General features: G+C 41.9%; 2 protein-coding genes across 3 annotated transcripts; one reads left to right on the forward strand and one right to left on the reverse strand.

Moving 5' to 3' along the window:
• Positions 1–83: 83 nt before the first annotated feature.
• neil3 (nei-like DNA glycosylase 3) lies at positions 84–4,564 on the forward strand. Its single transcript, XM_084695866.1, has 10 exons — positions 84–290; positions 408–517; positions 623–757; positions 1,068–1,281; positions 1,781–1,855; positions 2,079–2,245; positions 2,770–2,939; positions 3,097–3,511; positions 3,856–4,030; positions 4,126–4,564. The coding sequence occupies exons 1-10, from the start codon at positions 189–191 to the stop codon at positions 4,270–4,272; spliced, it is 1,710 nt and encodes a 569-aa protein (XP_084551992.1). The 5' UTR covers positions 84–188; the 3' UTR covers positions 4,273–4,564.
• Positions 4,565–4,671: 107 nt separating this feature from the next.
• Positions 4,672–8,661, reverse strand: aga (aspartylglucosaminidase). 2 transcript variants are annotated; one of them, XM_084696842.1, is made up of 9 exons: positions 8,316–8,661; positions 7,746–7,899; positions 7,253–7,365; positions 6,947–7,059; positions 6,285–6,393; positions 6,008–6,083; positions 5,507–5,678; positions 5,060–5,193; positions 4,672–4,974 (listed from the first exon to the last, which is right to left on the reverse strand). In XM_084696842.1, the coding sequence occupies exons 1-9, from the start codon at positions 8,413–8,415 to the stop codon at positions 4,920–4,922; spliced, it is 1,026 nt and encodes a 341-aa protein (XP_084552968.1). In that variant the 5' UTR covers positions 8,416–8,661; the 3' UTR covers positions 4,672–4,919. The 2 variants fall into 2 exon arrangements, with proteins under 2 accessions (XP_084552968.1, XP_084553048.1); XM_084696922.1 differs by having other exon boundaries at positions 4,676–4,974; positions 5,571–5,678.
• Between the last annotated feature and the right edge of the window lie 4,360 nt (positions 8,662–13,021).

Consider the following 13,021-nt stretch of genomic DNA (forward strand, 5'->3'; position numbering starts at 1 on the left):
AGAAACGCAAACAACAATCGGTTAATCAACCTCGTTTCCAGAATGTCACATGATACGTGACGACACGACTGTCAGCAGTGAGCCCGCGGGATTTAGAAATGTGGCGGGTCGTTTGGTTTCGTTGTTAAGATCAAACATAGGATAGAAGCTTTTATATATCCCGTTTGGCTAACAAATCCCTTCAGAATATGGTTGAGGGGCCGGGTTGCACGCTGAACGGAGAGAAGATTCGTTCGAGGGTCCAGCAAGGACAGAAAGTTAAAGAATTCCGAAGTCCGACGACAACACAGGTGTGTATACTAATGAAAGAAGTGACAGACAAGCTATCTGATGTAATGCAGCAGGCTACAGTAGCCGAATGAAGTGATACGTGTGTGTTGCTTAAACAGTCAATGACGTATTTGCAGAGAAATGACCCAAATAAAGGCTCGTTCCAGATCCTCACTGGGTGTCAATACACTGGTGCTGCTACCCTGGGAAAGGAACTTTTCTTATACTTCGGCCAAAGAGCGTTGAGGTATGAAGTATTCATTTAGCAGACGCGCTTACATGAAGCCTCTTAAAGCTGCTGTCAAATGCTTGACCTCTGAGCAAAATTACCGAACAAGTATGTCTTTGACAGAGTTCACTTTGGTATGAATGGTTCAATGCGTATAAACCCTGCCAAGACTCCGGGCAGGAAGAGCCCTAGTCCGATCCTGGAGATCCACCTCACCAGAGACGTAATCTGCATATTCGACTCCACAGTTGAAATCAGGTAATGGGCATAAGGTTTGTTCCACCGTTCGTTTCTGGGCAATAACCATAGTGATACTGTTGGGACTGTGTACTTGTGCAGGATTGTATTTAATTGAACCTTTTATCATTTGTTTTTCAACCTTTCGAAACGAATACATTTTAAGAACACATTTCCCCCCCAAAAAACCCCCTCCATCCCCCTGCTCGCCCCCTTGTGTATTGTGTGAAACGTTTGTTATGACAACACAGTGAATTAAACACAGCACCACACCTGAGAGCAACTGTATTTTGCTGTTAAGTTTGTCCAGTAAAGTCGTGTTTGTGTGCAGGCTAACGGATGACTGTGAGCAGAGAGTCCGGGCCATGCAGACCCTGGATGTGTGCTCTCCCCAGTTTAGTTCCTGCCGTGCAGAGGAGGTGGTTCGAGGACAGGGAGACAGGATGCTCTGTGATGTGCTCCTGGACCAGGCTGTGCTGCCCGGGGTGGGGAACATCATTAAAAACGAGGCCTTGTTTGACTCAGGCCTCCACCCTGCGGTTAAGGTACACAACTGTAGTTGTTGTTGTTGCACTGTAGGAGTCTTAATGTTGTCTTCTTTATTCACTGCGCCTGGTTGCTGAGATGTGGTTACTTTGCAACCTGGCTGGGAAATACAGACCGCTGATTGACTCTGAAGACTAAAATACTGTTTAGATCTTGTTTGTGCTTCAGATTGGTTATGTACTTTCGATATTTGTACGTTGCTTTGGATACAAGCAAAAATATGAATGTAACAACTTTTAGGTTTGATAGGGACTCAAAGCAGAGAGACAGATAAGTGTCACCATTCAGTGACTGAAGACATTGACCCGAACATTAGTTTAATTAGCAGATTTTTGTTTAATCCAAAGTGATGTGCAGTAGAGAAGGGGCAATTTGAACCTGCAACCTCTTGAGCTGCAGTCAAATACTCTAACCACGGAGCCATACCCCTCTTCTTGTCAATCAACGCACCATCCATGTTTTATTGATTTATGACTGACTTCCTTGTTGTTCTTTTAGATCAAGCAGCTGACGGATGAACAGGTCCACCACCTAGTGAAGATGACGCGTGACTTCACCCTCCTGTTCTACAAGGTAGGGCTCCCCTGGGCTCGCTCCTCACCGCCAACACCGCTAACAGTAGGCCCAGTCTCGCTCCTCACCGCCAACACCGCTAACAGCAGGCCCAGTCTCGCTCCTCACCGCCAACACCGCTAACAGCAGGCCCAGTCTCGCTCCTCACCGCTAATAGCAGGCCCAGTCTCGTTACCACTCTTTCACTCACCGTGTCTGCTTGTCCTCTCATTTCTGTTTCAAGTGCCGCAAATCGGGCTCTCCTCTGCACAAACACTACAAAGTCTACAAGCGTCCTCACTGTGGCCAGTGCCGTAACGCCATCACCGTCTGTCGCCTTGGCGACCACGGCAGGATGACGTACTTCTGTTCGCGCTGTCAGAGCGCCGACCCGGGAGAGGTTGACTTGAGGTGAACCTGCGACATCAGATGTGTGGGGAATATTAACCAGAGGGTCGCGAGCCAACCAGAGGGGGGGGGGGTGGGACTGTGATGTCTTGCATCATCTCTGATGTAATTGGAGTTCATCATTCACTGTAGGTGGATAAGCCTGCTGGGAAGTAAGAGGTGATGATGGAAGATTGAATGTTCATAGCGAGTGTGGACTGTGCTTGTCAGACAGGCACAAACTCTGAGCTTCCTGGTGTCTGTTTGAGGAAGGCATTAAAGAGGGTTTGAGTGTAAAGCTCTACCGCACAGCTCACAGATAAAGCCTTTTGTGGACTGTATCTCCATTCCAACTCATCATTTTTTCCATTGTTCTGCGTGTTTTCAAGCAGTATCTGTGCTTTGGAAACCTAAAATGTGTTTGCATTTCCACAAGAAATGTCAATATTTTAGTGCGATATTCACACATACCTTTTGGTGTGTGTGTGAACGCCAGACGCAAGATCCTCCCTGATTCGTGTTAATCTTCCCGAGTTTTACATTTCTAGCAAACTTCCTGCAAGGAACAGCTTATTGAACTGGGCTTACGGAGCGTCTGTGGAACCCAGCGATGCCGTGGCCAGGAGAGAGGAGGAGGAGTGGGCCTGTGAGCTGTGCACCCTGGTGAACCAGCCAGCGGTGAGGACCTGTGAGGCCTGCCTCACTCCCAGGACTCAGGGTGAGGGTCAGCGCCGTCTCCAGCGGCACCACCCAGTTCAAACAGCCTTTACGCGATCCATTCACGTTCGTAGGTCATATTCAGAAACGAGGAAGATGATATTCACTAAGGCGGTGGAATGAAACAAATTGACCTTTGTGCCTCTCCTCCCTCTCAGTCCCTGCAGACGAGCCCAGCGTTGAGAAGGCTTTGTTCACCAGAGATTTAATCAAGTACCCTTGCAATGCCTTTTCAAAACCACGAGAGGAGCTCAAAGTCAACCGCAAGGCTGCGTTTGGAAGCACCACCCTTGTTTTTACCGACTTGTGTAAAAAGCCAAACCAAGCGAACTCTCCTTTTTCCCCAGCCAGCAGTCATCTGAATTCCTTGGCGGGGGAGAGAGGTTTAAATAAACACAACGTTTGCCAAGGGACAACAAGTCCCAATTATGCCTCTGGTGGCTGGCAGAATAAAAGCACGGAGCTCTCCAAAAGGGAATCGTTGGCCTCCTCCAGTCAACCATCTAAGAAAATGAGAATTGATCACAGTCCTTTTCCTGGTAGCACAGCTCACAATGGAGCCTGCCGTGTGAGGTGAGTGATGGGTGCACTCAGCTATTCATGAGTAAGAAAGTTATAATAAGGCAAGTTTTTGACTTCGGGGAGGTAAGTGGGATAAAAAAGCATCCGACAATGGAATTTTTAATGCGGTATTGTTATAAAAGTGCCGATTGATGAATAGCCACATCCGGGGATGCAGTAGTGTGGGGCGATCTCCAACAAATCCCAATGTTTTTCCTCTTGTGTGTATGTTTACGTGGCGTCTCCTTCATCTTATCGTGGAATTGGTTAGGTGAAAATACCAACAGAAGGTTCTGGAAGTTGCAGGTTTAAGGTGGAGAAATTAAGACATGTCTTTACCCTTGTATCTCCATCAGCTCCTCCCAAACCAAAGCACCAAATGAGGAAACGCAGGGGGTTCCCACAATCCCCTGCTGTACGTCCCATCAGTGTCCCAGTGTCCTCCGCGTGGTCAACAAGGAAGGAGAGAACAAGGGCCGACAGTTTTACAACTGCTCGCTCCCCAGAGACAAACGCTGTAACTTCTTTGAGGTGAGAGAGAATCTACATACACCCTGACTCATAATGAACATGATATAACAGCTAAATGGTGATGGAATCTTCCGGTCTCTCTCTGGTTCTTTCAGTGGGCTGATTTACATTTCCCCCTCTGTAACCATGGGAAACGCTGTCTCAGGAGAACCGTGCTCAAGCTGGGGCCGAATAATGGACGAAACTTCTACGTCTGCAGTTTCCTGATGGGCAAGCAGTGTGACTACTTCCAGTGGGCATGAAACGGGCCAGGAACCCTAACCAGGAACCCTAAACAAGAATTGCTATCCCTCCTTACTGCTAAAACAAGTAGCTAACTTAGAGATTAAGATCATTCAAGCGGAAGGGTTACAAGTTTTATAACGTTCTTATGTTTCCTTGTGGTAAGAGCTGACGGGTCGATGCGATTAATATATTTTCGCTTGCTTATTCATGTTGCATTGATCATGTCTTTGAATTTGTTATGTCTGGTGTGCCTTACAGCATATTTGTCTCTGTCAAATAGTCTTGAATAAAAAATACATTTTACATTGAGAGAAATATCTCATTATGCAAGCTTTTTCTTGCACTATTAAGGAAGGCCACATTTCAGTAGTTTCTACTAATGAAATAATGTATACCATTTTAGCTGAGTCCATTCAAATGTCAATACTATCAAACAGATTTATTCAGTTTAATTGTAGATCACAACTTTTAAATCACTTTTTTCAAAATCTACACGGAAAACATTCAGGATGGCTATCAAAAGAAAGTCTGATGATTAAAATGATTAAATCTTAAAATTTACAATTAACATAATTGATAGTAGAAAGTAGCATAAAACCCAACATATAAAAAAATGAATCAAAAACAATCCACAGATTTCAGTAATGGTACGTTAGACTGAGAGTCAGACACCATGAAGGAGAATTTCGAGAATCCAGGAAGCTTGTTGCAAGCAGCACCTTTTTGAAAACGAAGAGGGGGAAAAAAGCAAGCTCAGTTCATCTATTTTTGTAACTCACTTCTGCTGGTCCAAACGCCACTCACCATAATGACCAGTTGTGTTGGCACAGATGACGGCCCCAAAGAATTCTGGGTAATACCGCTTGATCCTGGAGATTGCTGTCTTGCAGGCTGAGGATGGGTCCGCTCCAGTCCTCATCAGCTCCACAGCCAGGAAACTAGGCTCAGTCAGAGAGAGAGAGGACAGTTACTGGTGCTTTCATATACTTCGACACCTCAGGGGTAGAAGTAGCCACAGTCCTGTCAAATCTCATTATTAGTTCAGCGTTGACCGTACTGCTTTAGCTGTGGTCGAGAGAGATGTTACTGTTATGCTGCGTCTGGCAAATAAGACAGTTCCTTGGCGCTAGTTCACACCTCAGACCACTTTTAAAACTGCACTTTTGGCCCATGATTGTCTACTATCACTAAAGTACATCCAACTCAATCTACTGCACTCACTCAAGTACATCCAACTCAACTTTTGTTTACGTGTGTTGTGTCCATGCTGTGTGTGTGCTGGATGAGTAAGCTGTTGGAGCAGATCGGGCCCAACCTGGGCAGGAAGCGCATCATGACGTCTCCATCTCCGGTTGCCGCCGCGCCCCCTGCGGTGCTGTCAGCGTAGGCGCCTGCTCCTGCTACGGGCGAATCTCCAACACGACTACAGGGTGTGGCACACAACACCGGCACATTCAGTTACACTTACCCAGCGCTCAACAAAGACAGTCTTAACTTAACCAGCGCTCAACAAAGACAGTCTTGACTTAACCAGCGCTCAACAAAGACAGTCTTGACTTACCCAGCGCTCAACAAAGACAGTCTTAACTTAACCAGCGCTCAACAAAGACAGTCTTGACTTAACCAGCGCTCAACAAAGACAGTCTTGTGGACTAACAATAACCACAACCAGGGATCTGATTTACTGTAGTAAAGGCCATCCAATCACCATGCGACTCATATAGGATGTATGAAATGTATGTTTTGATGTACCCTGGGATCTTGTGGTTTGCTCCATTGGTGGATGTTCCAGCAGCCACATGACCATCCTGACCAATCGCAATCATTCCTATTTTGAATGAAATATACACAATTATGAACAAATAATTGCATTTTAATCTGACAAAAGTATTATAGGTAACCATAACATAACTTTAAAAAATTCATACTATTTAGCATCAGATTAAAAAGGCACAAAAACACTATACCATACTGTCTTAGCAATACAAAAGCGAATGTCTAAGTTTTCAACACCAATCATATATTTTACCAATAGTGTCATGAGCATGTATGTCAATTTGACGCTCTCTCTTTCTTTGCTTCAACATGGCTCTTGGCTTGTATGGTCCACAGTTCTTGGAAGGATCTGGAAGAACACTCTGTTGAATATAAAATTAAGATTATGTACACACCATGTATAATGTTCTGTGCCACAAGTTTGAACTATTCCCACAACACAAACTCACACCGTTTTTATCTAGATGCAGTCTTGATGCAGTGTATACATGGTGTCTTACGTATCCGACCTGCTACCCAGCTTGGTGGTAATGTATGCAGGCTAGCTGAGGACGAGGCTCAGTCAGATCTCTACAGGGCTTTGATAGTGCCAATGCTAACAGCATGTTGGGATCAACAGTCGTCTCTTTCAGGCAGCCGTCAATGCATAATTCATCCAACAGTCAGAGTTATTCATAGATTTTAAAGATGGGAGGTGATGTACTTTACCTATTTTCCTGACAAGATTGTACGATTTTGTTGAGGGGTATAAAACGGTGCTTCGTTCTTTCGACAGTTTGGGCGGTATTACAAAACATTGAGATGAGGATAACTGAAATTCATCCTGCATGATATTCGGAATCTCAAATGAGGTGTTAAGAGTTATACCTAATACTTGATTTAAACTGTATGAAGCTGAAGCTATGAGATGCACACCTTCCGATAATTGGGTTGGCAGTTGTCCTTCAGCCACTGTGTGAAAATACTAAGAGATTTGTTGGTGGTCAGGTCTTCTGCTGTGAAGCCCATATTCTCAGCAAAAGCCGAAGCTGTAAATAAAACAAACAGAGATCACAGACTTCACAGAGGTCAGTAACACACCACATCTTATATTTCATACAGTATATCCACATAGCCATTGAGGACTCAATGTAAATGTTAATTATTAACAAATACTCGTTTACGATCCAACGTAGATGTAATTTCACATCGAATACTAGTTCAACCTAACTTTTACAATACCTGACTCTCCGACTAGGAATGTGTGTTCAGTGTGTTGCATCACAGCTCTGGCTACTCGAATCGCGTTCTTGATTCTCCTCAGGTCCGCCACAGCCCCAACCTCCATCGTGTCCCTGCAGAGACAGACAGTTCATCACGGGTGGTTGCACACGATTATCATGCGAAAAGGAAGACATCTACAATCCCAAGGCCATTATATGGCTGTAATTGACTCGCAGTGGAGTTTTGGATCAATTCCATTTCAATTCCCCGTAAATCAGGAAGAGTCGGACACAACAAAAGCAGCTGAACCTGTTATTTACTGCAGGAACTCTGTCTCTACCCCACAAATTAAATTCCAAGCTAGGAGATTGAAATCCAAGCACCCAAAAAAAAATCCTACTTTAAGGTATAGGCTACTCTGGCATTCGCTGAACTTTGATTTAGGACAACAACCATTTGGATTGTGGCCATGTTCTCTCAGTGATGCATGAGAGGAACGGGTGACGCTCACCCGTTCATGATCATGGCGTCCAGGGTGGTCTCTCCGTTCTCGTCTGGACTTCCCCCAAAGCCTACGCTGCCGTCACACTGGTCCACCTCGCAGCGGCTACAGCCCTGCTCCACCGCGTCCAGTACCGACCCTCCGGCTCGCAGGACGCTCCACGCTTCGGAGGACGGAAACAACAGCTAAAGTTCGTACAGTCCAAACTTTTAATTGTCTGCAGGGCCTATAGTGTGCCGCATAAGCGCTCACGCAACAGCACCTTAAGTTTGACCTAAAGGGATTCTCATTCTGTAGGAAATTAATGACTGTGCCATATCACCATTTGGACACTGATCCGTTTGCTTGCTTTGAGGATTAGAAAGCCAACTGGTGACATGTTGAACAGCTTGCAATTTGCAAATTAGCGCCAAGACAATTTCTGAACAATTTAGGGGAAGAGTTGAATCCCAATCCTTGTTTGAGTTCTGACACCAGAGTTGCTTCTCATTGTTGGTTATATAAAAACGAATGAAGAGGTTTTTATACAGTTAGAAACCATACTAACGTGTAGCCTATAATGTGAAAGTTTAGCAATACCTGCGGACGTAGCATCTTTAAAGGGCCACGTGTTAATGACAAGAGGTAACGTTGCATGTCCAAACGGCAACATAAGAATGTAAATCAAGAATGTTGTCATTTTCCTCAAGCTTTGTTGAAGTTTGCAAACTTCGAAGGAGAAAGTGCTACCTGGCTAAAAGGTAGGGTAGAACGACGAAATGCTTTTTATGCAAGCTGTGCATCTATTCTTCTTGAGAAGACAAAGCTTGTCCACGGAAGTTAAGTTTTAATAATGAAACATATTCGTTGTGTCTATCTCAATCAAATATTATAATTGTGTGAGTACATTTCATGTTTATCCATTTCTATTTCCTTGTTTTGTCACATGACATGAAATCATCATCATCATTAAAGGGCCAGTGCATTCAATATAAATCCGATCTCTTAAGTTTCCGGTGTTGAGGTATAAAGAAACAGATCTTAGCTTTTTAAGTTTTTAATTGGAATGAATGACGTCATGCTCAAAAAACAGTTTGTTTTTGTTGGTTACTGGATATCAATCAATTACAAAGATAACTGTCAATGAACAACTTGCTGCATAGATGTCCACAATTTAAGCCACCAAAATGTAGACGTAACTAACTGTTGAATAGTAGGATTAATCAGATGTTCCAGTAAAGTTCCATGTGAAACTAAGTAATTATTGGTCAGACTTTCAGTGAGTTAATCTAATTCAGTGATATTTTCACGTTGTCTGGCAGAGTGACTCACGTATGCTCTGCTCACGTATGCGCTGCAGCTTTGGTGTGAATCAGCGCGTGCTGAGAAAGGAACATCATTTTCAACCTCAAAGATTGCCTTGAGGAAGAGTTTCTTGAGAACAGAAAACAGTTAATATGAATGTGTCTTCTGATTTCTGTCAAACCCTGGCGGTACAAAGTACAGGCCAGGTAGACTGTAACAACACAATATAGTCTAACCTTGAGAAATGAACTCTATAGCCTACCATATCCACTATTCCATTATTCATATATATAAAAAAAACAATTTTCTTTCATATTTTATTCATTGATCTTTCTTTAACCGAGGTAAGTCAGTACTGTTGTTACAAGGCGTCTGAGGGAGGGCAGGGAGGTGGACAACGGAGTATTATGACTTTTTCCGTGTTATTGATTGAAATTAAATAGCTCCCGCTAAAGGGAATTGCCCTTTAAAGAATAACTTTATCAATCACAGTTGCCCTTTGAGTCAATTTTATGATGTCCGCCTAAGCTTTCTCGATGCCACTGCACTTATGAGCACAAAGCAGCAATGTCTAAATAGATATTTATCTTCTTTATAAGAACATATATTAATGAACTTATGTTCTTGGATGAAATATTGGTATAGTTAAGTGAGTGAAACTTCACCACAAAATAATTACTTTAAGTTTCATCAGCACAGTGGCCTTGTTAGGGTGTTATGTTTTAATTCTGGATAAAAAAAAAAAGTATGGAAAATGTCTCAACGTTTCTACAGCAACATCAATATCTAAATTTTCGAAAAAGTTGAGGTGAAAGTTTTGACAAATATTTCCGGTGGTCTGACATTTTGAGCTACCTTATCAGATTGTGCTACCACAGCGCAAAATAAATAGGGCTAACCTTCACCTTGCTGTATCTACTCGGAATGCTCACATCTTGTTGGTATATCATGTTGTTTCTGCTTTATTTGTCTTGTCACTATCAACGTACAACTAATATGTTGACTGCCCTCTTGAGGCACCCGAAGAGAGGTGCAGACTATATGTTTTTGTTAGGTGGTAGTTTGGGACAGGGTCAGTTATAACTTAGTTTTTTTCTACCTTTGTGTGTCCTCACAAATTAAAGTAAGTAATTTATAGAACATAACTATGCTCAGGAGACTTATTAATTAATATTGTTTTGAACGGCATCAAAGTCAAGGGGTTCCTTTTAGTGTCATATCACTGGGTCGAAACAGATGGTGGAGAGATTTGTCAGTAGACCTGGCTTTGTATGCAAGTGTTTGTATCACAAACACAGAGTCCATGCAGGATTTAGGAGGTCCGATAGACGATCAGAAGTGGTTAAAAGGAAGCGTTTGGCGCTAAAAGCCAGCTAGGTACCCAGTAATAGCAGCTGCTGGACCTTAAGATTAAAATACTTACGTTACACTTGGCATTGGAATAAGCACAGGGAAGCACAGATCTAGCTTCAAAGAACGAAAACTCTATTTTATGGACTGGTTCATTTTTTTGCCCTACATATTTTTTTTTGTGCAATTTTCAGTGTAAAAGGGAAATAATAATGACAGAAGGCACAAAACCAATTTTTTTACTTGTTAAATAGTGCCAGTAAAATAATAATTGCTGTGCTAATTGCTGAAAGCTTTTGTTCAGCATTGTCACCCCTTATGTCTTTCCAATGGCCAACTGGAAGGTCTTTGTGTTTATAAATAACTTTTGGTTTGAAATAATATTACTTAGAAATATATTTAATCAGTTAACTAAAGTTTAAATGTGTATATTTTAATTGAGATAAAATTCAGAGTAAACATGATTGAGGTCCGTATTGTATCCAAGTTCACATTGTGTTAATAAATACATGTATTATATTAATGAATTGGAAAAAGTATTAGCTAGCTATTGTGGTTGTTGAGAGTGCTAGTATGGTAGGGCATGCTAGGTGGCGGTAATTCACCTTTTTTTTTGTTAAGTTTGTAATTCTGTGAAGTTCTGCTGTGGCAGAAGTTGTCACCCACTAATCACACTTTTGGGAAAACAACATTGCAAATTCAAATTGTCCTTACGTGAAAACTGACCTATTAAGTTGTTCTTACGATACCCCAAATTAATTAATTTTAAGCATTTAAAAACACAGCTAACATTTAGAATATTGTTCCAGGTGCAATTTAGCACTGTAAGCATCTTAATTATTCAATAGAGACACACAGAACAAGGTAACAAACATTACTCACCATGTAAGACTGCTAAATTAAGCCACAATGTAATTGATTTACCTATCCAGTGGATGGTGCTGAAGTAAAGGCTGTTTACTATGGTCTCAAACCCCATTCAAACCTGATGGCTAATGTGTAATTCTCGCTGTAATTGAATATTATATATTATTTTGATTAGAATTGTTTATGTAAGTATCGTTGATTGCCCCTAGTAAACAGTTCCAAGAGAACGACAAGAGGCTCCATCTTAAGCTTGTGTTTTCTTTAGCCTATTCCTTTACCCACTGCCTAGAGAGACAGGATGTATTGAGGCAAGAAACAAATGTGAGCTACCCTAATGTGAGGTAAAGCATTTGATTAGAGTTATCGAATGGTACTGAACATGCTGAAACCCAAAACGTTTAGCCCAAGCAACTGTACGTCGGGCTGGGGTCATTGAAAAATACTCTGCTTAAGGCTGCACCATGAACCAGATGGGCTACTCCTGGGAGGCAATTTGTTTGTTTCCGTAAAAACAGACAAGCCTAATCAACACAAGTTTTTTTTTTTTTTTTTTGCCTTTGGTTTGTGTTTTGAAAGCCTCTGCTATGATGGTTCTTCTTCAACAGCATGTTGTTCAGCCCATCTGTTCCTCCTGCCTTTGTCTGCTGTGTAACACACTTTTTATGTTTATTGTTGTGTTGTTGCCATATGTCTCACATGTAGCATGTCGGTGCTTCTCTTTGTTTTCTGACCTGTCCTGTAGCTGCGGTTATGTTTTTGCTCGGTTCTTCTGTACAGTAGTTCTAGGATGTTAGTCTCACCTCGTCATCCCCCACACCTTAGTTAGTCAAGTTGTAGTCGTATTTTACAAGCTCGTCTCAACTTTTTTTGCTTGACGTGCATTAGACAGGATGACCTTTAAGGTTCTTTATCTGGCATTTACTGTAGCTACAATTTTCAAAATGGACACTTTTATGCGAATAAAACTCACAGAAACCTCCCAGAACAGTCTGAATTCCACTGAGAGCAATTTTTCTTGTACTGTGTGTTCTGAAACTGCTTTAAAAGGTTTTCGATTTGACAAAATTCCCTTGGTCTTCATTAAGAAAATGTTCACTGATGACAGCAATAAAACCATACTTGGGAACATGTAAAAACAAGGGCATTATTATACTTTGTAGAGTTGCAAAAGTTAGTCAAATAAGTATGTTTTTTGTTTAGGTTTACTGCAAAATTATAACAGGATTTGTTTTGTTCTCTTCAGATATTATTAGGTTAAAAAGTACATTAGTTGCTAATTAATCTCAAATATACCTTGTTTTCCAGTAATTTACCACACAGGCTTTTGCTTGAAGCAACACCCACTTCTTAATGTGATTTTAATTAGAATAAATGTAAGAGAAATTATTGCTGCGATTGAATTAGATCGTCAATCCAAACACTATAATTAATTTGTTTGTTTGGCAATAGTTTTCCATCAGACTTAAGACAACTCTTTTCCCTTCTGAGTTGTGATTCCCACAGACAATGAGAACTCAATTGCCAGGTAAAGATTTTAGGGAGAACAATTAATTAAAGGGTAATTTTGTGCCTGGCAACAGAAAAGGTCTTCAGGAACATTGTATCGTTTGTTTTGATCATTTGTTTTTCTTTGTGGCCGAGGGAGTGAGATATCGACTTGGGTTCAAATTAGGCTGTTGTGAGGCGATGGGCCTGTTTGTCGAAACGCATAAGCGAACGCCACTTCAGAAACGAACACCGAAACGTGTTTACTCTCCCGTGTTCGTCACCATCAAAGTCATCAG

The sequence above is a fragment of the Hypomesus nipponensis genome, chromosome 1, assembly GCF_054491055.1.
Source record: "Hypomesus nipponensis isolate SF chromosome 1, ASM5449105v1, whole genome shotgun sequence".
Taxonomy (NCBI): Eukaryota; Metazoa; Chordata; class Actinopteri; order Osmeriformes; family Osmeridae; genus Hypomesus; species Hypomesus nipponensis.

What these genes read in the sequence shown, in the direction of transcription:
- neil3 (XM_084695866.1), top strand. Translation starts at nt 189, where the DNA reads ATGGTTGAGGGGCCGGGTTGCACGCTGAACGGAGAGAAGATTCGTTCG. An exon ending in CCTCACTCCCAGGACTCAGG is followed by an intron (nt 2,940 to 3,096) that starts GTGAGGGTCAGC and finishes CCTCCCTCTCAG; the next exon opens with TCCCTGCAGACGAGCCCAGC. An exon ending in AACGCTGTAACTTCTTTGAG is followed by an intron (nt 4,031 to 4,125) that starts GTGAGAGAGAAT and finishes TGGTTCTTTCAG; the next exon opens with TGGGCTGATTTACATTTCCC.
- aga (XM_084696842.1), bottom strand. Translation starts at nt 8,415, where the DNA reads ATGACAACATTCTTGATTTACATTCTTATGTTGCCGTTTGGACATGCA. An exon ending in GCAAACCACAAGATCCCAGG is followed by an intron (nt 5,679 to 6,007) that starts GTACATCAAAAC and finishes CACACCCTGTAG; the next exon opens with TCGTGTTGGAGATTCGCCCG. An exon ending in ACAGCATGGACACAACACAC is followed by an intron (nt 5,194 to 5,506) that starts GTAAACAAAAGT and finishes GACTGAGCCTAG; the next exon opens with TTTCCTGGCTGTGGAGCTGA.